This window comes from Impatiens glandulifera, chromosome 1 (genome assembly GCF_907164915.1).
Source record: "Impatiens glandulifera chromosome 1, dImpGla2.1, whole genome shotgun sequence".
NCBI lineage: Eukaryota > Viridiplantae > Streptophyta > Magnoliopsida > Ericales > Balsaminaceae > Impatiens > Impatiens glandulifera.
This window is the reverse complement of record NC_061862.1, coordinates 60,758,703-60,785,058: the sequence shown is the minus strand read 5'-3', so window position 1 is coordinate 60,785,058 and position 26,356 is coordinate 60,758,703. Positions and strand designations below refer to the sequence as shown.

Below are 26,356 nucleotides of genomic sequence, written 5' to 3'. Positions count from 1 at the left end.
AAGAAGTGATTCAACCCTGGGTTGAAGAAGAGACTAAACCTGCAGAAGAAGAAGAGATTCAACCCTAGGTTGATGAAGAGACTAGAAATGAAGAAGAAGAAGAAGAGATTCAACCCAGAATTGAAGAAAAACAGACGAGACATACTGCTAAAGAAGAGATTCAACCCCGAGTTGAAGGAGAGGTGGTAGAAGAGATCAGTTCTTCTCAGATCGCACATCCTCCTTCCCGGAGAACTTGTAAAAATCTCTAAGGAAAGCCCAATGAATGGAAGACATATCTCTTACTTTCTTTTTAATGACTTTCTATTTATTTATATATAAAAATATATATTTTATCTCTGTAAATTTAATTATAGGTACCGAGATATTTAGTAGAATAATTGAAGTTTCTATATATAGTAATACATTTGGAGACATTTATCACGACCAAGTTTAACTTTGAGGAAGAAAGGGCTTTCAATTGGACTAGAGTTGTGCAATGGGTTGGATCGTCACAAACCGACACGATCTAATATGATATTAGTACGGAATATTGACACAATACAATATTATCTCACTCAAGTCGTGGGTTGGATATGACACAAGTACGAGACGACACGAACACGATTACGAGTTTATACGATCATAACATGGTCACGAGTTGATACGGACACGACAGAAGTATAGACATGACACAAGCACGAATATACACACGTAACGACATAAACACACTAGTCACATGCTCAACTCTATATTAACATTCATTTCTTCGTACATTTACCATCTCTCCAAATGAATAAAGATACTTAAATTATCTTGTCAGGGATGTGGAGATTCAGTCGTGGGACGGAGAGGTTGAAGACAATGTTACTGAAGAAGTGATTCAACCTTAGGTTGAAGAAGAGAATAGACTTGCTGAAGAAGAAGAGATTCAACCCTAGGTTGAAGAAGAGACTAGAACGGAAGAAGAAGAGATTCAACCCTGGAGTGAAGAAAAAGAGACGAGACATACTGCTGAAGAAGAGATTCAACCTCGAGTTGAAGGAGAGGTGGTAAGAGAGATCAGTTTCTCTCAGATCGTACATCCTCCTTTCCGGAGAACTTGTAAGAATCTCTAGAGAAAGCCCAATGTCCGGAGAACTTGTAAGAATCTCTAGAGAAAGCCCAATGAATGGAAGACATATCTCTTACTTTCTTTTTAATTTCTTCCTATATATATATAAATATATTTTATCTCTTTAAATTTAATTATAGGTACCGAGATATTTAGTAAAATAATTAAAGTTTCTATATATGGTAATACATTTGGAGATATTTCTCACGTCCAAGTTTAACTTTGAGGAAGAAAGGGATTTCAATTGGACTAGAGTTGGCAATGAGTTGGATCAACACGAACCGACACGATCCAACATAATATTAGTACGGAATGACACAATACAATATTATCTCACTCGGGTCGTGGGTTAGACACGACACAAGAACGAGACAACACCATCATGACACGATTATGAGTTTATATGATCGTAACATAGTCACGATGCGACACAGACACAATACGAGTATAGACACGACACAAGTACGATTATACACACGAAACGACATAAACAATTAATCAAATGACTTACACTACTCAACTTTACATTAACATTTTCTCTAAATCTATTTGCATTCTTATTCAAATAATAAATTATTTAATTTATAAATGTAATATATATAATTAAAACTAAACATAATAAATTAAATTAAAATATAAATTATATGAATAAAAATGTGAGTTTTCTAATAATTTTTTTATTAATTAATTTATTTTTAATTTATTTTATAATTTCAATTATTCTTAATACATTAAATAATAAATATATAATAATAATTTAATTTTAATAATATAATAATATATATTTATAATTACTACAAACTTTTATATTTAATTATAATATAATAATATATATTTATAAATATGTCAAGTACAAATCTATTAAATTTTTCCTCATTTTTCCCATTTATTTCTCCAAACTATTCACACATTTCTCATTTCCTTCTCTAAACTACCTATTTTTACATTAATATTTTTAAACTATCACATCTCTTTAAATTTATTACATTCTTATTCAGTTAATAAATTATTAACTAATTTTATTTAAATAATTATTTGTAAATTTTAAAACACATCTTAAATAACTAACATTCATATTATTATTTATGAAACTAGTTAAAATTTATATCTACACATCTTACATATTTAACATATTAAATAGATTTTTCAATAACATATTTAACACATTTAACATATTAAATTAATATAATTTTTTTAAAATTAATATAAATAAATTAATAATCATATTTGATAATTTTTACTAACAATATAATATAATTTAATATATATATATATATATATATATATATAAATAATCAACATAAGTGTGTTAAGACACAACATGACACGTGAAAACGAGATACATCACGATTGTGTTGAAACTCTAGTCGGAATAACACATAACACGAATTTAAACACGAGATAACACATCACGAATAAACTCGTAAACACGAATTAATATGACACGAAAGATTCCGTGAATCATAATATTTTAAGTGGGTCAAGACACGACATGATACGCATAAGATTGAGACATGACACGACACGACACGTCACAACACAACTGAAAATTTAACACAACTTGTCCGAGACGAATACGATCGTTTATGCACGATGTCCGACTCTAAAATTGATTGTGGATTTAATTTATATTTTTGTGGCATACAACCGTGAATTATATATAAATATAATATTTTAAAATTTGAAATAAAAATGTATTTTATTTTTTAAAATAATCTAGGTAAAATTATATAAATAAAATTTATTTAAGTATCATGTAAATAAGAATGATATTAAAAAATAAAAAAAATAACAAAAATAGATTAGAAAAAACACAATAGAACCGTTCCAACAAAATAATTAATTGTGCATAAAGATTTCCGAGAATGATAATCTCTTTAATCGATTCAAACTTTTTTTTTTTTTTTCGAAACGAATTTCAGATAGTTTCATAATAATTGCGTTATAGATTATAAACATGCTGGAATTGAGTAACTGAAATTACAACTATTCATTCTTATCAAATTCCCATTTCCAAGGTGTTGATTTTGAAGATTAACTTATGATATTTACTTTAGTCAAACTTATTTAATAGGCCAGACCAAAGGACGGTATGATCTTCAGCTTGATATCAAACTAGAAAGCAATATTCTTGCTCACAATGTGACAATATACAACAACTAACTATAAAACGCAGTAATATATCACAATAAACAAAATGAATCACTATACATACAAACCCTGGCCTCCTATCTGCTGCACTTCGTTATCAGTAGGTGTGATCCAACGGCTCATGTTTGCCTTTTCTCGAATTGAGTTCGCGTTCTATTGTACATATCAATAGTGTCTTTGTGGGTCGGGTCTAAACTAAGAGCCGCCTCACAATCACGGATTGAAAGGGCCATTTGTCCTATTGATTCGTAGAATGCTGCCCGGAGATTTATCATCTGCAGGTCGGGTTTGAATGCTATGGCTTTTGTCAACACATCCACAGCTTCGGCTTCTCTTTGGTCATCCATCAACACTGTCAACACACAGAGTTCGGGTTAGTTATTTTTTAAGTATAATTTTGTATTATAAACAAGTGTCCGAGTTTGAATTATAGTGTACCTGCTGCCCTAAACCGGTAAGGATAAGTCCTGAAAGGATCCAATTGTGTTGCCATATAGAGATCCGGACTAGCCAATTCGCGTTCGCAATATTCAGATCTCTTCTCATAAGCCGAAGCTTTGTTATGTGCCTTTTCTATAAGTTTTGTCATTTCTTCATAAGCTGATTTTCTTTGATTCTTGAGATGATACACCCGTGCAAGTCCTTGATGAGCTCTTGTATGTTTGATGTTGAGAGCGTTTAAATAGCAGTCTTCCGCGAGATCAAGCTTGCCACAATCCACATAAATGCTTCCCAGATTATTCAATGCCTGAAAACAAATAAAACATTAAGAAATGACCCATTTTGTAATAGATTGTTTCATCTAAAAATAAAAAAGGGATTTTGTGAGCTACTTGTCCTTTGCGAAGACCGTCTGAAGGGCACTTGAGAGCTTCCTCCAATAGAGCGACAACAAGAGACGATGTCTCGGGATCAAGAGCAGCAGCAGCCGCATCTGCTAAAACATATGCTTTGAGGAAAAACGCTTCAAACGACCTCTGAATTGAAATTGACAATTCAGCTCTTGAGAGCGCCTCTTCTCTATGTCCTGTGTCATATAGAATCCAGCCTTCATAAACGAGTCTATCATGATCCGAAGCAGCATGGTTTTGAGCCAATCTCAAGCTGCGCATAGCTGCTTTCTGACAGTTTAACCTGGCAAACCGCGATAATTTAGACCAAACACAAATTATAGCTGAAACTGTGCACCTTTCCAGCTATTATGAGCCAATTAACCTAAAGCTTGTGTTATTGTACGTTAAAAGCTAACTCAAATTACTTTACTTGTCATTTTGTTGTTTCAAAATCTTTTAAGAGACTTGTTTTTCGATAGAACAGAAAATGGAATTTAGATATAACTAAAACCTATCATAATTAACTAAATAAGCTAAATTCTATCCAAACAATTAATTACCTGAGAAGAAGCAACGATTGGCGAAACCACATAAAGCTTTTTCCATTTCCATTTCCATTTTGGAGCATTTTATGTATAACGGCCAGTGAGCCAATATCATCAACTGCCGACCAACGATCATATAGTTGCATCCAACACTCACCAACGTTCCAACCACTCTCAATATGATGTTGGTTAAGCAGGTTAAATAAATCACACCCTTTCACATTCCCATTAAGCATAATGTATTCGGGTTCCACTGTTAGAAGAGCTCGAATATCTCTAAGGGCGGATTCATAATCTTTACGTGCCATGTAACACCAAGCCCTCAATTCAAGGCTAGTTGGCGAAACTTTGAATCCTATAATCTTATTTATCTCTGAAATGGCGGATTCAACCTCGTTTTCCTCCAGCATCGCCACCGCCCTGAACTGGTACGGGAATTCAAGAGTTGGATCCAAATCCGAAGCCGTTTTCAAATCCAAAATCCTCTTGATCCCAACATTGTACAAGGATCTTTCTTGGTACATCCAACCAACACCTTTGTTGTCAAAGATGAGTGAATTAATAATCTTGTAGGCCGAAAACCTCTGTCCTTGTCTGTGTTTGGTTCTCGCTATTCCTGCAATGGAATAAACGTGGCCCAATTCCGCGGCTGCATTGAACCAAAGCTCGGCGTGTTTATATTCCTTCCGATGGAGAAAAACACACCCGAGTTGGTGAAATGCAAGTGACTTCTGCCAATTCTCTGTGGCGCATTCTTTTAAACATTTGGTGAGCATTAATGTGACGTCCCAAGTTATGCTTTCTTCCATGGCGACTTGGGTTAAGAAATAGTATAATAAGAAAGAGGAATGTCCAGCCATGGCTAACCTCTCTACAATTTCGGATCCGCATAGTATTCTCTGTGCCGCAGGATTGTAGAGGATACCCGGTAGCTCCCTTAGTAAAACGAGTAAGCATGAAGCAACAAGAAGGGTTGCAAACTCCTCCAATCCATAATCAATGAGGATCAATGCTTCCTCTTTGGTGGAAACCATTGATGCAAGATAATTATCACAAACTGTCTTCAATTCATCGCAGCAGAACCTATTAGAGAAAGATAGCAGCTCAAGAACTAAATTGGGTGAGTCAGATGGGTTATTGTTCAGTCTCCTTGTTCTACTGAACATCTCTACTGCTCTCATTCCCTTTACAGATATACCAACAAACGAAAAGTCAATCTTTTTCATTTTCGATTCAATAAAATCGCCACACAGCATCCCTCTCAATGGGGTCGAAAGACTAGCGATTTTCTCTCTGTTACAAAATATTTCCTCCTTTTCAACGATTAAGGAGATATCATTCACAAATGGCTTCTCGGTGAATGATGGGATTTCGATCTTACCATCATCTGAATGACGACAACAAGTGCAACGATCATGGATTGAATTGTGATCATACCCATTTGATAGAGCAGCTTTGGGACATTCTAGGATTCTGCCAATACATTTCATTGTTGAAATCCCAGAAAGTTCGTCTTCTCTCCTCTCGTGCCGGAGCCAGGATGAAAGTACAACCTTAGAGTGAACGTCGCCGGCGTGATGTCTAGCCGCAATGAGACAGCGTCGAAGGAGCTTTGGATCGCCAACACCACGCAAGAGACTGTACTGTTCCAGACATATTGATGATTTGTCGGAGACTGAACATGTCTCTAGACGGCGGTGAATATCGGCTAATGTATTGATGAAATCTAGAGGTTTGAGAAACGGGTCGATTTGAGGTTCTAGGAGATTTGTAGTGGGAAGAGGAAAAAGAAGAGGATCTGTGTTATTAGGGAGAGAAATGATATCGTTTGGGCTGGACAGAACGGAGCTGATTGTCAGCTTCCTGCCACCGCCTGAGGCAGTTTCCGGCGGGTTCAAGGCGTGAACTTGATTGGTTTTCGGGTGTCTCGTCACTTTCGTTGTGTATTGACGGACGAGATCAGCAAGTTTCGATCTTGAAGTAGGATTTTGATTTTGATTGCTCCCCATTATCAAAGACTGAACTTAAATCAAACCCATGAGAGCAATTCTTATTAATCTGTCTCCGGCCGGCCGGCGAAGTTTACAGGCTACAAAGCCGGAGGTGAGGTATGAACTCTTTCCCGATTTATAAAAATAAATAAATAAAAAATTGCTGATCTGATTAATAGAAAAAGAAAAGACAATTTATCGTGAATTGCAGCAAATCGAACATTTATTTTATAGTAAACAGACATTCAATCTCTCTCCTACATCTTGTCGGAGAAATGGAGCAGGAGGAGCAGAAACACCACCACCATTGTGGATCAAGCCACCGGAAAGTTTGAAAACAATTTTCTTTATCTTATCTTAACCAAACCAAACCACCTAATCCTACTTTGAAAATAGTAATAGAATTTAGTGTAACTAAATTTGATAATTTTTTCATCACCAAAAAATTTTCGAATAAAATCCCACCAAGCAAGATAACCAGGTAAGAAGAGTTAGCTTATGAGACAAAAAGATTACGGGTTCGATTTCATAAAAATGTTTTAAGTTTAAACGAGAGTAATTACTAATTCCTTTATAAATAGAATAAAAAAAATATTTGAATAAAACAGTTGTTTCACTGCCATTAGATTTTTTTAAGTAATAATATTATTATATAGGGTTTTGAGTTAGATCTAGAAATTAAAGTAAGAAATACAAATCCAGATATTATTATTATTAAGGCATAAACAAACAAACCTGAAATCAATGTAGGATGTTGATATCTTACCCATTAATTAAGGATGAAAAAAGTAGGGAAAATTATGGATGAATGTAATCAATAATATTATAAAGTAATTTAGGTATGGTTTTACACTTTACAATACTTTTACAAATTTTGTTTTTAGTAAACTTAACCTAGTCAAGAGTTTTGTTTAATTGATTAAAATTTCAATTCAATTTTCATTAGAAGCAATAATATATAGTTGGTGTTAATTTTATAAATAAGCAATGATAGTAGGTGATTGAAAATTCTTTTAAAACAATAATACCCATCATTATTATTAAGAAAAATATAACACCATCTAAACAATTTTTTTTTTTAATAAAGTAATACTTTTTATTCATAAATTTCAGTAACATAATATTATCTTCTCTTCTACTTTTTAAGAGTTTGTTTTAAAATAATCTCATACCATTCTCTTTAAAATGTTATTTTTTTTAATAAGATTGCAAGTATTATAATGAATTTATTTGTTCTAAGTGATAATTAAGTATTTTTATTTATCACTTAGAAATATAAATTTATTGTAATACTTAATTTTAGTAGGAGACCTACAACCAAGGCATAATGAGATTAATTAAAATAGTTAATAGATTTGACTCATAGTTAAAAGGAGATTTTGTCAATTTTGATCTTAATTTTCTCGATTACAAATAAATAATCAGCTTTTCTTGTTAGACAATTTTGAAGAGTTCTTTTGAGTTTTTTTTAATATGTATTACTTATTTTTGGTCGGTTTGATTATATTAATGATACTTATTACTTATTTTAAAATTATTATTTTGTTGATTATTTCTCTGTAAATAAATATGCTATATTTGCAAATGCCGTCTAATAAAATGGTAGTAATATACTAATGATCTGAATAGTATAAATACTATATTAGATGCACAATTTAATTGAATATACACCTCATCCTAAATAATATTCCATTTTATATATAAGAATATGAAGAATATGTTGGAAAGAATAAATATGGACTAATTATTCAAAAGAAACAAAACAAAATGGAATTTATTTATGATGAGGTGTAGATTCAGATTTATTTAATAAGTAACGTCCATTCTTTATACAAAATACATGGACGGTAGGTTTAAGCTGTATAACTGAGGTTACTTAAGGTTATTGACTATGAATTTATATTTTAAGGGAAAAAAAGTAAAGTGAATTATTTTCTCTTACCTAAAGTACTCGTCAAATCGGAATCGGGTGTCCGTTCTCCATCAAGACCATCGTCGGGATCCCTTCATATTTTCCTCTCGCGCTGCGGACGAATTTAGAGCATGAAGGTGTCTTTAAATGTTTAAACCAGTTTTACATCAAATTTTCATTTTAGCTTGTTTGTAAATTTGTAGTCTAATTCTAATATTTGATTATAAGCTAAGAAAAAAGAAAAGAATATTAGTAAGTGTTCTTTTAGTATTAGAGAAAAGTTTTGATTACTTCATTTGTACTAAGAACAATAATGGTCTGTCCAATACAATCTCTACTAATTGAACATAGTTGACTTTATAAAAATTTATAATTCTTCTTTTCTTAATGAACTTTGAAATATTAGTTAGTTATTGATGATATGTTAGAGAGAAAAATGATAAAAAAAAAATATATAAAGAAATTATTGTTATTTGTTTTATTTGTCTTGACCACAAATAAGGTTACTTAAGTATACTAGTTTTGGGATCAAAGAATCATAGTATTGAATAAAATGCTTGGTTGTTCAATTTTTAACTTTTGAGCTTTCATTAGTGAGCTAAAGAATGCAAAAGTTAAGTGCTAAATGAATGTCAAATATGGTAATTTCAAAATCCAATTAGTTGTCAATCTCGAAAGTGAATAAGCAATTTAAAGTCTGAGTAATTTTGTCAATTTTAAAAGTGTAAAATGTAATTTTAAAGTTCAAGTGAATTTATCAAATTTATAAGTGTAGAATGTAATTTCAAATTTCAAGTGATTTTGTCAACTTTAAAAGTGTATAATGTAATTTCAAAATCCAAGTGATTTGGTCAACTTTAAAAAGTATAAAAAGTCATTTCAAAGTGAAGTGATTTCGTCCAACTTTAAAAAGTGTAAAATCAAGGGCAAATCATGATTTTTTTTTCATTATTACGGATAATAAGTGAACATATTAGTCGAATAGTTCCATAAATACCATTACTAAAATAAATATACGAAATTTAATAAAAGATAAGAATACTCTATTTAAAAAAAAATTATACATTTAAAACTATATAATTGAAGAAAAATTAGGTTAAAAAAATGTGATAAGTTAAATTAATTTGGTTTCAAATAAAGAAAAACTAATTATATAAATAAATAAAATATAAAAGTCTAGTTTAATAAATTTTAGCTTATTAAAAAGAGACAAAAAAATTATAAAAGTAAAAATAATAAAACAAAATATTGTCAATATTATCCAGTGGATAAACACTAGAGAGAAAACGATTATATATTTTTTTATTATTGGTTAGTGAAATAAAAAAATATTAAATTTTTTTTTATACTTATATTTATATAAATTATTATATATAATCATCATTTTATAAGTAATTTATATTATTAATTATATTGAAATTAATAAAAAAATACTATTATATGATTTACATTATTTTATATATAATTTCTTATTTTTTAATTTATATAATTATATAAATAAATCTTATTTATATATTAATTAAAATTAATGTATTATTATAAATATTTGGATATTAGAACAATGTTAATTGTTTTTATAATATAAAATTAGAATGATATAATTATAAATTAGTTTTAATAAATAAAATTACCTAAAAAAAATAATAATTTTTCTCTCTCTCCTCATCTTTATGCATTTAAACAATAAAATTACATTGACAAATTCTTTTTTATATATATATATATATATATAAAGTTTAAGAAACTTACCAAGCCCGGCGGAGCCCAGCGCCATGGTGTAAAATGTAGTTTCAAAGTCCAAATGAATCTGTGAATTTAAAAAAGTGTAGAATGTAATTTATAAGTCGGAATGGTTTTGTCAATTTTGAAAATTTAGAATGTAATTTTAAAATTCAAATCATTTTGTCTGATGTCAAAATAATATTAATTAATCTTAAATAATTATTTAAACTTGGCCCAAATGAACCATGATTTAAATGGGTATTGAGACTTGGGGGGCTAAAGATAGAGTTAGAGACAAGGAATTTGGAGTTTGCAATTGAAGTCTAAAATACAACAAATATTAGGCCAAAATACAAGAGCCCAACTAGATAAGAAAGCCTATTGAAATAAGTTGTATTTAAGAATGACAATTTAAAACTGTTCGGCGAAAATCAAACTGAATTGTCTTGTTTGGGATAGTTTTTCTCTGAAACCGAACGAGAATGATATTTGTATCCCCTGCCTCGTCCCGATCTCATCCCGATTTTGCCTCGAACATTATAAATATAATTAAATATATTAAATCACCAATATATTTGTTTATTAATTATATTTTATAATAGTCGTAAATTTATTTTTTTTATAATAATATAAAATTTTAATATATTACAATATATTATTTTAAAAAATTCGTTTACATAATTTTATTGTATAATTTTTTTATTTTTTATTTAAATAATTTATTAACGGTGCCTTACGGGGATTCCCCGAAATCGAACAAAACCAAACGAGACGGGAATGATATTAAATAAATTCTCAAAAAGAGATGGTAAATACATCTCCGCCCCGAACCGCCCAATTGCCAAACCTAGTTGTGAATTTATTGAACTCAAAAATCTTAATGGTCTAACTCCCACCAATAAACAATTTATATCACATCAATAGAAAAAATATAAATGAATTTCATTTGTTGTTATGGCACAATATCATATGTCTCTTCATACATAAAGTTTGTTCTAACTTGTCTTATTAAACAATGTTTCTTGTCATACAGATATCGGGCTAACATGGAGTCGTCGATGAGAAAATCATCTCTCAAACGTATCGTTAATCATAAATTAACATATGTCAGACCTCACATTTGGGCTGCACTATTAGAATTTTTTATACAATATTTATATCCCCTATTGGCTATATAAGTAATAACTTAAATATATATATATATAAATTATAGTTTATCTATAAAGTTTATAAATATATAAATAAAATATTATATTTTATCTAAAAAGTAGATATTAATAAGGGATTTCAAAGTTTTTTTGAGCTTGGGTGAGTGAATGGTGGTCCTAAACACGCAAGTGTGAGATATTCTAGTGGCAAGTATTTAAATTGCAAGTTTATAAAATACGACAATTGAAGTCCAAATACGACAAATATTAGCCCATTACATGGACTCTATAAAAGCCGATTGACATTTTTGTAGTATCCTAGTGGAGTGAAAAAGTTGTACAATATTTGATATAAAAAATGAGCCTAAATTTATTGAACTATATAAAAAATCTTAATAGAACTAAGTCTCACTAATAAACATTTTATAACGTGCCAATACAAAATATAAATGATTTTGATTTGCTGTTTGGTCACGGTGTTGGTCGTCGTGACTCCATATCTCCTCACGGTCGTATGTTTATTCATAAAGTTTGTTCTAACTTGTCGAATGAAAATGAGTTGTCGATAGGAGAATCATCTCCTAGACGAGATACGGTGTTAATCCTAAATCAACATATCACCTATCAATGCCGAACCTCACATATACCTTTGGGCAGCCCTAGCTAGTAGATTTTTTAAAAACAAGTATTCCAAGTTTGCCAAATATAATAACTTAAATAAATATATAATTAAGTTTTTTTTTAGTTTATATAATATACTTTATTGGGCCTAAACATTAGATACTAATAAAGGCTTTTAATGAATTTTAAAGTTTTTTTTGGCTTCCCCGTTGTGGTTTGCCATATCCCATGGATTTATCCCAGAGCCAACACTGTCATTGACCTAATTGGTTCTAAACACTTGGTGGTGTGGGATATTCTAATGACAAGTAATTTAAATTGTAAGTATTAAATATTATGCTACTTATCATGCAATTCACTTCACTTTTTCATTAAAGCATAAATCAAATAAATAAATCATGAGAATTAACCTTACCTCCTTATGAACCTCTCTGTCATTTACATTTAATGAGAATGATGCTATTATAATAGATTGGGTTAAAATTTTTAATTGATTTAAAATAACTTAACAATTTTGATTTTATTATTGATGAAATGATTTTTTTTATAATAAATGGATAAAACTACGTTCAATAATTGTTAGCCATATCAAATATATAAATATATATTTAGATATTAATATTGTCTGTGGTGTAGTGGTAAGTACATCTGCTTGTCGTGCGGGTGTACTGCATTGTACTACCACGATCTTAAGAATCTTTTCCAGCTATACTACCTAGTACCTCATGGATAGTACATCAAACGGAAAGAGGACATGTGTCCAAAAGGTGAATTTGACCGTTGAAACTTTTCAAGAATAAATTATTGCCTAAGACAACGGACAAATTGCTAGCTGAAAATATAAGAGAGAAGCTGAAGCTCTTTCTTTCCAATTGAATTATCATATTTTTATAAGTTTGATTTTTTGAATCAACTTACTCTCTCTCTAGATATTTAATTATCAAGTATATTTTGTAAATCACTACGTGAAGTTGAGAGATATGTTATTGGACTATTTTATAGTCATTAATAGTATGTTGTAAGTTGAACAAATGATGTTTTGTTCAACAGAGAGTTAGCTAGATCAGTGAGTTGTATTCGTCTCAAAGTATCTAGTGATATCCTTCCGATTGTTGGAATAAGGGGTGACGTATGAGAGTTTGCTCTGAACATCCATAAACAACTCGCTGTGTTCTTACTTTCTGCCATTCATTTTTCATTGGACGAACATTTTCGCACTTGAATCTGTTTCAAAAGTTTGAAGCATTTGCGAAGAATAAAAAGACATTTTAACTTTTAACATAGTTAAAATCGAACTGAAGTGTATAAGCTGTTATAAACAGTTAGACCACGTCTCTATTGATTACACTGATCCTATCATTCTCTCTTACAATATAATAATAATATATTAAATTTTATATTTAATCTCTCATTATTTATATATATATATATATATATTTATTTTATATAATTTATCTCATAATAATAAAAATATATATATAATTTATATATAATAAGAAAAAGAAATATAAAAAATTAAATATAAATATATACTCAGATATAAAATATTTAAATAAATTAAAGAAAAAAATTAGTTATTATGATTGATTTATAATTTAGTGTACTTATAGAAACTTTTTTCATACTTTTTAAAAATAATTATTCATTTTTCTTTCTCAATTATTTTTTTAATTTTCTTTCTTCTATAATATATAATAATAATAATATATTATTTTTTATATTTGATCTCTTATTTTTTTTATATATATATATATATATATATATATATATATATATATATATATATATATATATATATATATAATTATAATGAGTGAGAAAATAGATATATAAATTAAAAAAAAGTTATTGATACTGATATTATAAGTTAATTTTATTTATAAAAATTTTGTCTGTATATAAATATAGTCTTATTATAGTCTTATTATATTTTTATATAAAAATAAATAAATATGTAATATTATATATAAAAAGGTTTTATAAATGGTAAATAATAATAACAACTAAATTCACTTATCTAATTATTTACTTTTTCAGTGTAATTATATATATATAATTTCTTTTTCACTAATCATATATATATATATATATATATAAATTCTTCTAAATGTAATTACTTTATATATACAATATTATTTTTATTAATAATTTTATATAAATACATTTTATCTTTTATTATATATATATATATATATATATATATAATATTTACTTTTATAAGTATAAATATTTTGTTACTTAATATAAAGATTAACTAATTAATAATAAATATTAAACACAAAATGCATATATAAAATTATATAATTATTTCAACAATATTAAGTGATTTAGTGGTTAAAGTGTTCACATTTCATGCTTAAGACTAAGGTTCGAATTCCAACAAATGTGAATTTAAAAGCGAGTATTATAAATATTTAAGAGATGGTGGAACACTTTGTCGAGGAATAAAATGACGTATGAAAAAATATGAGTCACAAGATGAGGATCGATGGTTGGTTTGACGAGGTATGTGAGATTAGGAGATGAGATTTGATCGGATGGTTTGTCGGTCGATTTATAAAGAAACATATGAAAAAGTGTGAGTCACAAGATGAGAATTGATGGTTGGTTTGACGAGGTATGTGAGATCAGGAGATGAGATTCGATCGGATGGTTTGTCGGTCGATGTATAAAGAGACTAACGAAAAAGTGAGTCATAAGATGAGGATTAATGGTTGGTTTGACGAGGTGTGTGAGATGAGGAGATGAGATTCGATCAGGCAGTTTGTAAATCGAGGGATAAAGAGACATAGGAAAAATTGTGAGTCATAAGAGATCGACTAAGATTGGTATGTGGTTTGTCGAGGGAATAAAAGAAGCATATGAAACGCGAGTCACAAGATGAGGATGAATGGTTGGCTTGAGGAGGAGATAAGAGGTGTGTGTGATGTCATGAGATGAGATTCGATTGAGATTTAGTTTGGGTGGTTTACCTCATGAGATGAGATTTGATTGAGATTTAGTGGGTGGTTTGCCAAAGTGAGGGTAAATATAAAAGCCTTTAACAAATTAGATATTAGTTGTTAAAAATATATGAATTAGATATTGATCAGGAGATAAGATTCGATTGGGTGGTTTGTCGGTCGAGGGATAAGGAAACATATAAAAAGTGTGAGTCACAAGTGATTGACTAAGATTAGTAGGTGATTTTCCGATTGAATAAAAGAGGTATATGAAAACGTGTGAGTCACAAGATGAGGATTGATGGTTGGTTTGACGAGGGATAGGTGAGTGAAAGTGTGTGAGGTTTTGAGATGGGATTCGATTGAGATTTAGTGGGTGGTTTGACGAAGTGAGGGTAAATATAAAAGATTTTTAACAAATTATATTTTAGTGGTTAAAATATAATAATGAGATGTTGATTGACCGAGTATATGAATTAGATGTTGATTGACCGAGGTTGTTGATTGAGATTTTAGTTGTTGATTTATTGAAGTGGGGGTAAGAGATCGACTAAGATTGATGAGTTGTTTGTTAACGAGATAAAGAGTCATATGAAAAAGTGTGAGTCACAAGATATCTTAATAAGATTGGTGAGTGGTTTGCCGAGGGATAAAGAGACATATGAAAAAGTGTGAGTCATACAAGTATGGTCGATTGAGGGGATTGGTGGTTGGTTTGACAGGGAATAAAAAGTGTGTGAAAATGTGTGATATCACGAAATAAAATGTCTATTGAGATTTAGTGGTTGGTTTGTCAAAGTGAGGGTAAATATAATAGAGTAAAACACGTCTAACATTACTATAGATAAGAGAAAAATGTATGACACAATTTTAAGTAAAGTTTTCGATTCGATCTATTGTAACTATACAGATAAATTATGTAATTACCTTGATTCTTACTTAAAAAAGAAATTTATATTTTATTAATTGTTTTTCAAACTCATAAATTACTTTTTTTTATATTTGATGAATTTAAAAAATATATGCCTTAATTTTTACAAATTAAATCTAATTTTAAATTAATTAAATTTAAATAATATTAATTTTATATAAAAAATATATAGATAAATAATATTTTATTTATATTATTACCTGTGCATAATACTAGTTATTTTAATATTATAAATTAGAGTGTTGATTTTTAGTGCTTACAATAGCTATAAAGAATCGATAGAATATGATTTACAAAAATTGTCAATCTAGTCACTTGACAAATATTATTACAATTATTAATTTTGAAAGTTTGAAATATGTAAATTCATTACATTGCTACCTTAATGTAATTATTTTAAATTATTTATTGTAAAATATTATTTGAACATAAAAAAAGTAAACAAAATTAAGATATAAAAATTTACTACAAAATTATATAAAAAACTCAAATAACCGTATCAAACACCTTAAAAAAATAACTAAAATTGAAATAATCATATATTCTAAGATTAAAATTGAAATAACTAAAATAACTTGGGTTTTTATGGTTTTTTCTAAAGAAATCAGTTTGATTAAAATTTTGAAAAACAAAATTAGTTTTTGTTGATTAAAGATCAAAATACCTTTAATGTTTTTTTTTATCTATCTTGAATAAAAATTAATTTTAAATAATTAAATAAAATGTATTTTTTTTTTATTTTATTTAAAAAATAGAATGATTAAATAAATGAATTGATGGTTATATTTTAGATATAAAAAATTTGTGATCTTTAATCTTTTAAATTTGATTTTTAGCCATTGAGTTATCTTAGTCTATTAGTACTCTTATATGGGTAAAATACAATAGGTACCTCATATCCACATGTGCAAAAGTGGAAGAAGAAACTTGATAAAGGCCTTGAAGTAGATTTCTTACTTCAACTTGTCGCATAGATAAGAAACAATTGAAACGACTGGTGGACATAATCTTGACTGCCATGAGACGTCGCAGGTTTCTCCAATGATCGCCATAAGGTGCATTAATCACGGTGGTGTGGTTGTAGCCTAAATACTTTCCAGAAATAAAGAATGGACGATTGGCTAAAACAGCATCATTTTTAGTGAAGCATTCTTCAACTGCTGATGGGAAAGATATGATCACAGCAAGCTGGTTTCCCAGTTGAAGGGAGAAGACAGGCCCTAGTTTTTGAGAGAGTTGGTGAAGGGTCCGATGAGGAAGGCCGTTTAGGAGATGGAGATGACCGATGGCCGGAAAAGTGGGTGATGGACGTGGGGGATTGTTCTTTCTTTTTAGATGAAAGAAAGATGAAAATTATTGGTTGAAAGAGGTTGGTGTAACAAGGTAGTACTAACTGTTAGATCCATGTTTTGGTCCAAACTCCAAAGAAAAGAAAGAAATTAGCGTGTTTTATAGAGATATAATATATTATGATTAATCTTTTTTTATTGATTGGGTTTTAATATTTACAACTTGTTTCAAAGTTAACTTATTTAAAAAATGCCCAATTGCTATTGATGGCTCAAATTTGTTATTTTGTTTTTGTCTTTTTTTTTTTTTTTTTAAAAATATGAACTTTGTATTATATAGGTTTTAATTTGAATGGTGTCATATAAGATTATAACTATCAAAATTTAGCTTTCAAGACATTCTCACAATGGAATGGGCAAGCTTCTTCTTATTTGAACATAATATTTTTCTTTTCTTAATTATTTTTTTATGTTTGTAAAAACAAAATAACAATTCTATTTTTTTCGAGTTGTTTAACTATTACCATACAATATTTTTTAAAGAATTCAACGCGTGTAAATAAAAAAAAATACTCAATCTAAAATACAAAAACGTCAAAATTGGTAAATCGTACACAAAATTATGTCGTTACGTACTATGTTTTTTGAAAAGAAATACAAAATCTATATCTATCCAAATATCCATTTACTCTCACATATATCCAAATTAACCCTCGTAAATTTGTGAGACTAAATGGATATTTGGGTCTAGCAACTTCAGCAACTTCGACTAACTGTGTTGCTCCATAATAGAACTTGGTTTCCCTAAAGACCACATCACGGCTAATGATACATATGGACATTTCTCCGTCATTGTAAAAGAGTTTCCAACCCTTTACTCCCTTAGAGTATCCAACGAACATACACTTCTTCGCTCTCGGATCAATCTTTCCATCCCGTTGGTGCATGTAAGCCACACACCCAAATACCTTCAGGTTGTCGAGTTTTGGAGGAGAGTCATTCCACACTTTTTTTGGTGTCTTGTATTCCTCCAATGTCATCGATGGACAACGAATGATAAGATAAGACGTGGTGTTAACAGCCTCACCCCAAAACCGCTTCAGTAGACTAGCCTCAAAAACATACACCGACACGCTCAAGTAGCGTTCTATTCAATTACTCCGCCAAGCCATTCTGTTGCGGTGTCTGTCAGACAGTTTTGTGACGAACCATCGCTTCTTCCTTGACGAACTGATTGAACTCCTCGCCTAAGTACACCAACTCATTATTTATTCAGAGCTTTTAACCTTCTTCTCGGTCTGAATCTTTACCATCTTCTTTCATTCCTTGAATTTAGAAAATACCTCATCCTTGTGCTTCAAGATGTATACCCAAACTTTGCGCGAACAATCATTAATGAAGGTGATAAAATACCGACCTCCACCTGAAGTTGTAATCCTTGCTGGCCCCCACAAGTATAAGTGAACATAACTAAGCGTCTTCTAAGTCACCTCAATTGATCGCCCAAACTTCACCCTCGTTGCATTACCGTATATTAAGTTCTCGCAAAACTCCAAATCATCAAGTTTCTCCTTGCCAAAATATCATCTTTTACTCAACTCCTACAAACTCGTCTCACTCACATGCCCCAATCTTTTATGCCATAGACTTTGTGGAAAATATATCTTGAGGTTCTGTCACTTCCGCCATATCACCAACCAAGGTGCCGCCTTGAAGGACGTAAAGACTCTTCTCTCGCACACCCCTCATTACCACTAACGACCCTTTTGTTACCCTCAATACGTTCTTCTCATCTTTCCATGCAAAACTAAGTTGGTCTAGTGAGCCAAGAGAGATTAAATTCCTCCGATGATCTGGGATGTGTCGTACTTCCATCAATTTATGCACTGTTCCGATTCCCATTACCCTACAAGACTTGTTGTTACCTAACAAAACTTCATCCACCGAAGTCTTCTCATAGGTCTTGAACCAAGTCTCGTTCGGTGTCATGTGGAACGAACACCCAGAATCCATAATCCAACACTTGTCGGACTAATTAGTGGAGACAACGAAGCATCCGCACTTTCGTACACATTCTCGACCTCTTGAACAACCGTCGCTTCTCTGCTCTTCTTCTCGTCGTTACTTAAATCTGAAAAATATCGCTTAAAGTGTCCCTTCTTGTCACAATTGTAGCACTTAGTAGATTTCTTCTCGAGAGACTTTGAACGCCTCTTTTTCTTGCTTGTATTATTTCTTTTCTCGGTTCTCCCTCGAACCAAGAGTCCATCTCCATTCACATTGCTCTCTTCATTCTTCTTCTTTTGGTCCTCTAATCTTAACGCACTCATTACATCATCGAGGATAAGCTCCTCCCTCCCATGCTCGAGTATGTTTACGAATGTCTCATACGACTTCGGTAAAGAATTCAAAAGCATCAACTCCTTATCCTCATCCTTGTACTTCTCCTCGATGTTTTCTAAATCAAGGAGAATCTTGACATAATCGTCGAGATGCGTTTGCAAATCCTTCCCCTCAGTCATTCTAAACTTGTAGAATATCCACTTGATGTAGATTCGAGACGACAATGTCTTAGTCATATACAAAGATTCAAACTAAAGCCACACATTTGTTGTCGTCATGGCACTAGCAACCTCTCGCAATACCTTGTCACTAAGAGTAAGAATCAAGGTGTTATAGACCTTTTCTAAGACCTCTATCTTTTTCTCCGCATCCATCAAGGCTGGTAATTTTGATTCCTCCTCGAGTGCTTTAACGACTCCCATGTTGCCTAAGTGTGCCCTCATCTTCATCTTCCATAACCCAAAATTCTTCGTCTCATCGAACTTCTCGATATCCACCTTAGAAGTCGACCCATCTCAATTCAAAGAAATCGAACTGTGAATGCCTTAGACTAACCTCGCTATGATACTAGTTTGTTGTAAAAACTATCACTCGAAGAATGAAAATCGAAAATATAACAATCGTAATGGATGTAGAATAATAACGTAAAAACAAAGAATAAACAAAATAACGACACAAGAGTTTTACATAGATTCGGACCAACAATGTCTTACGTCCTGTTTTCGGAGAATCGATTCAATAGAGTTATAATAACAAATTCTAACCCCTTATATGTTCCAGGTTTTAGTCTCACCACACTCTCCAACTCATTTACAATTTCAACCATTTTTTCTCTCTTACAAATGCAAATATGCGTTTGCACTATTTATCAATTTCAAAACATTTTTTTTTCTAATTCAACCCCTAGACTTAATTTAGGTATATTTTATATATTAAACTTATTTATACAATTTATTATTTTAATTAATTAATTTAATTTAATTATATAATTTAATTCATTTATATAATATAAATTTATAATAATGTTCAAAATTGATAATAATGTTAAAAAAAGTTATAATAATATTAAAAACAAAATTATAATAATGTTAAAAAGCTATAATAATGTTTAAAAAAAGTTGTTAAAAAATTTATGTACAAATAAATTTTTATTTGAATTTGAGAGGTATATTTTTAGTTTTTGTATTGTAATTTTTGAATTTTTAATTAATTTTTATAATTAAATTAAATTTAAAATAATGGGGTGATATTAAAATATTGTGGCGTAATTTATAACATTGTAAAATATATGGGTGATATTATAAAATTATAAAAGTTGATATAAGAAAAAATATTATAAAAATATTCTTTTGAGTTCAAAAATAATTTTTTTTGTTGGAGAAAAATTATTATTTGATATGACATTTATACTGAAATAAATTTAAAAATAAATTTAAAAATGAGTTTTTCAATTGAAAATGGTCTTATATATAATATTTAATATAAAATTATAAATAGTTCTAGAAAGTACATATTTTCTTATATCACTCAATTCTTTTTTTAATTATACTTTTTATTAATATTATGTATAATTTATTACTATATAATATTATAATAATATTTTAATTAGTTTTAATATTATTATTATTATATATAATAATTTTAATATTATATTTTTTTATTTTTGAAAATAATTCAATATTATAATTAAAATTTATATTTATTTTTATAATGATAATTTTATTAATTATTATAATTTTCTATATTTCTTTTAGAAGACTTCTGTTTCTTGATCAAAATGTGACTCTTCGTTAGAACATGAAACTAATTCCTAAATTTAAACTCAACCCATTTAATTTAATTTAATTTAATTACATTAACCAGTTACATATTCTAAAATCATTACAAGAAAATCAAAAATAAAACTAGTTTCTAATTCTAGATCAATCTTCAATTTCTGCACTCACGCTACTCCGTTCATTGACAATACTCTTGGTTTTTGGTTGCTATGTATACAAGTATTCAAACGCATACAAAATCTGAAATTTGAATATCTTTCTGATTCTGAGGAAATTAAAGTTGTCAACCCACAATTAGGTTCTCCATCCTCTTCATGGGTGTAATTTGACTATGGTGGAAGCCGTACTTGTTCTATTGTTTGATTCATCAACATCACCTGCTTCCATTACAAAATGGATTCTCATTTTCAATCAACCAATTACTAGATTGCTTGCTTCGAGCTGTCCTACATCAACCACTAGATTGTTGATGTAGAAACTGCTAACCCAGAACCAACACCAGATTACTGGTTATCTTATATAAACCATCGTAGATTTAGACTTTGAATCCTCTTATGACTCCGATTTTCCTTCCGTATTGAAAACTTCTTTGAAGGACCAGATTCTTACCTTTCGTCTTCTAATCACGTCACCCGAATCTTGATCATATAGATTCTTCAAAAAATTGAGATATGAACTAAGGGGGTGGCGGCGACTAGAGATGGAGAAAAAGATGAATAGAAAATATAATTAGAGAAAAATCAAGATAGGGTTTCTCTTGGGACCCTGACCCGTTTTATAATCAAAAGTCAGGGTTTCTGTTGATATATAATATATTTTAAGTCCACAATTTTTTAAAACATAAAATTGTATTGATCGTTTTTTAATTATTCAATTTTGACCTTAAAGTTATAATAAAACAAAATACTAATAAAATGTTCTTATATTGAACTCGAAAATAAAATCAATTTAAGTTTGAAATTATCCTTAAAATCTAGTGTATATGATGTATCCATTATAGAAAACAAAAATATTTTATTTCAACACAAAAAAACTCATTTATCGCAATTCAACAAAATACCATATATTTTAATTGCGAAAAATCTTTAAATACGATGTAACTTAATTTTAATGGTTAATCGTGAACTAAGAAAATGAAGTAAGAAAATAAAGGGAAACAATATTATGTCATGATTTGGGTTGAGTTTTTGAGTGTAACTAAGCACCCAAAAAAATCGGAATTTTATATGTGTTTTTTCGAAAACAATATTTTATTTCTCGATTTCTCATGGGTGAAAATTGGAAAATGAAACTTAAATAAAGTTAAAACTTGTCTAAAACTAGTTGAGCCATATTTTGGTGACGAAACAATTTCAGAGGATAGTTCGTTTGTTACTCACCTTGTTTTATGAGATTTGAAATAAAATATATTTAAAAGGTGAAAACATTTTGTTTATCTTTCAACTTACCTATAAAACATTTCATAAGAGATAAATAACTATTTTTTGAAATATAAGTTATTTTGATATATTATTTTAAATAAATTTTAAAGTTTTGCAAAACAAGACTACACATTATACAACAAACATGATGAACAAGGGACGTATGCCTTTGTGTTTTTGGAAACACTTGCCCAACACCAAAATATGTTATTTTACATTAAACCATTATAGACATCAACCTTTTATAAAGTCTACTGCAATTGTCCTAAATATCGGTTACCTAAATGACCTAAATTGATGTGTCCCAACAATGAATACCCGACTCAATATTTTGATAAGGATCCAAATTTTTATGGGCCAAATTGTTTTAAATTTTATATAAATTAAAAATTTTAATTTGTTAAACATTCTTTTAATTCATTTAATATTTTTTTTATCATTAATATATTTTCATAGTCAAACAAACATATTGCTTTTACCCACAATTAAAAGACAAATATATATAGCATAATATATATAAATATAACTAAAATTAGACTAACATTCAAACTAATTGTTAGTCTACAAAATAATTATTGTTCTAAAAACAACTATATCAATCAAACTAGCCTTGATCAGTATATATATATTTTGTTAGTTAATATAAAGATTAACTAATTGATAATAGATATTAAACAAAAAAAAAAAAAAAATGCATATATAAAATTATATAATTATTTCAAAAATCTCAAGTGATTTAGTGGTTAAAGTGTTCACATTTAATGCTTAAGACTAAGGTTCGAATCCTAACAAGTGTGAATTTAAAAACGAGTATTATAAATATTTAAGAGATATAAAAAAAATGTGAGTCACAAGATGATGATTGATGGTTGGTTTGACGAGATATGTAAGATCAGGAGATGAGATTTGATCGGATGGTTTGTTAGTCGATGTATAAAGAGACATATGAAAAAATGTGAGTCACAAGATAAGGATTGATGGTTGGTTTGACGAGGTATGTGAGATCAGGAGATGAGATTCGATCGGATGGTTTGTAGGTTGATGTATAAAGATACATATGAAAAAGTGAGTCACACGATGAGGATTAATGGTTGGTTTGACATAGCAAAAGACATCCTCTATAAGACATTGGATGACAACATGTTACACAAGATCATCACATGCCCCACTACCAAAGATATTTGAGAGAAGCTGACTCAACTGTGTGAGGGCAACGAGCAAACCAAAGAAAACAGACTAATGGTTGCCATACAACAGTTCAATAACTTCAAGATGCGTCCTGGAGAGACGATGACTGAGTTCGATGAAAGATTCAGTAAGGTTATCACTTCTCTATCCACTCTGGGCAAGACTTACATCAACAGAGAGGTTGCGATCAAGGTAATGCGTGCTCTGCCTAGAGAGTGGGATATCAAGACGATGACGATGAGGGAATTTAAAGACCTCAACAAGATGGATCTATATGATTTGTTAGCCGATTTGAAATCCTACGAGTTTGAAATAAACTTTAGGAATGAAGAGGAGCACCCCACATCCACCATCATAACAAAGGCATTGGTGACCGCTGATGAGTCACCCACTGCCACTACTGTGAAGGCTGTTGTTAAGCAGATTAGCAGCGATGCCATGGCTCTTTTCATGAAGAAAATCTGCAAATTCATGAAGAAGAGACACTTGGAAGGAAACAGCAAGCCGAAGCGTAATGAGAAAAAGAACAAGAAAGAGCTGAAGACTCTCATGGTGGCTGAAAGCAAAGCCAAGTGGGCCGACAACGACTTAGATGATTCATCATTCAACGTTAGTGATGATGAAGAGGTCACTTTATTCATGGAAAAAGAAGAAGTTGACTCTAAGGTATTTGATTTCTCTTTTGAAGAATTCTCAAGAGATGAGTTAATTACTACACTCAATCACATGGTCATTGAGTACAAGAAACTGTCAGACTCATGAACTAAATTTGAAAAACAAATCTGACAGCTCTTCTTCATCTTAAAACAATGATTCTGAAGTTTTTGAAAACAAAATGGCTGAGCTCTCATCTGAGAATGAGAAGCTCAAGGAAAAGGTTCAAACTCTGTTTTCTGAAAACCAACGTTTGACATATGTGGTCAGTTTCTAGACAAAGTTTGGAGATGTAGTCAGACAGCAGATAAGTATGTTGAGGCCTGTTGGATGCAAATCCAGTTTAGGATTTGATGGCAATGACTCAGACAAGTCTTGTAAGAAGATAAATTCAGCAACAGACAAGCTTAAGGCTATAAGCTTTATCAAAGGGAGCTTAACTAAGAATAAAACTGATTCAAGCTATGATGAGCTAACCTTAAAGGATGAGATTACTTATGTTCTTCCAACTGTTAGCTGGCTGAAACTTAAGATGGAAGCAGCCAACAAGTCTGGAATATTAAAACATGACAGGAAGTCAAGGAGTTTTAGACAAAAATCATCCTCTAAGGTTAACAACTCAGCTGCTAGTAGAAAGACGTCTGCTAAGCCTAAATCATACGCACGAATCACAACGCAACATGAGAAATCCATAAAAATAATTAAAGTATGGATTCTCAAAGGACTAATAAGGCATGGACCCAAAGAAAAATGGGTACCAGATTCGTTATTGTCTTTGAATGCAGGTAAAACAAGAAAGCAGCTTGGAATAGTCAAATGACATCTGGACAACCGACTGCTTGGACATAGCATATGGCATTTAACAGCCTGAAGTGGCTGAATTCTTCACGAATCCACTTCCCGAGTTTAAGTTTTCTTACCTTAGAAATATTTTTAGGATTGTTAGATTACGATAATGCCTAGATTATGTTTAAATCATGAAGTCACCTAGTTTTGATAATTTAGTTTAAATAATAAAAAAGGGAGAAATTATTGGGTTAAGATTTTTAATGTTTAAACTGGTTTTGATAATTTAGCTTAAATAATCAAAAATGGAGAAATTATTGGGTTAAGATTTTTAATTAATTTAAAATAACTTAACAATTTTGATTTGATGATTGATGAAATGGTTTTTGATAATAAATGGATAAAATTAAGTTCAATAATTGTTAGTCATATCAAATATATAAATATATATTTAGATATCAACATCGTCTGTGGTAACTACACATGTCTGTCGTGCGGGTGACCTGAGTTCAAATCTTACCAGATGCATAATTCATAATTGGATTTTTGTTAATTTGCAGGAACAACTTAAAGTCAACGCGTGCAAGCAGATGTCTTAAAGTCAACGCACGTGGTTAGATGAGGTGTGTCTAAGTAGATGGACGGCTCAGATGAACGGCAAGGATGATGCGTCTAAGTAGATGGGGCATCTAGGCAGATGGACGTTTAAGATCTAAGACGAGATGAACGACCAAGATGTGGCGTCTAGGCAGATGGATGTCTGAGATCTAAGATGAGATGAACGACCAAGATGAGGCGTATAAGAAGATGGACGTCTCAGATGAGCAGATGACGTCTAAGCAAGTCTAATAGACGTCTAAAGGCAGATGAGCTTCCAGACAGCTGGCAGTAGAGCTCTACAGACTGACAATAGAGCTCATCAAATGAACAAATGCCACGTTTGCCATTATTCAAATTGCTTGTACTGCATTGTACTACCACTATATCAAGAATCTTTTCCTGTTGTAC

At 30.3% G+C, this 26,356-nt stretch overlaps 1 protein-coding gene across 1 annotated transcript; it reads right to left on the bottom strand.

The window, feature by feature from the left end:
• Nucleotides 1-3,197: 3,197 nt before the first annotated feature.
• LOC124916121 (ethylene-overproduction protein 1-like) lies at nt 3,198-6,953 on the bottom strand. The gene is made up of 4 exons (XM_047456859.1): nt 4,638-6,953; nt 4,078-4,378; nt 3,683-3,992; nt 3,198-3,596 (listed from the first exon to the last, which is right to left on the bottom strand). Exons 1-4 carry the CDS (start codon nt 6,629-6,631, stop codon nt 3,364-3,366), a joined length of 2,838 nt encoding a protein of 945 aa, XP_047312815.1. The 5' UTR covers nt 6,632-6,953; the 3' UTR covers nt 3,198-3,363.
• Nucleotides 6,954-26,356: the final 19,403 nt, after the last annotated feature.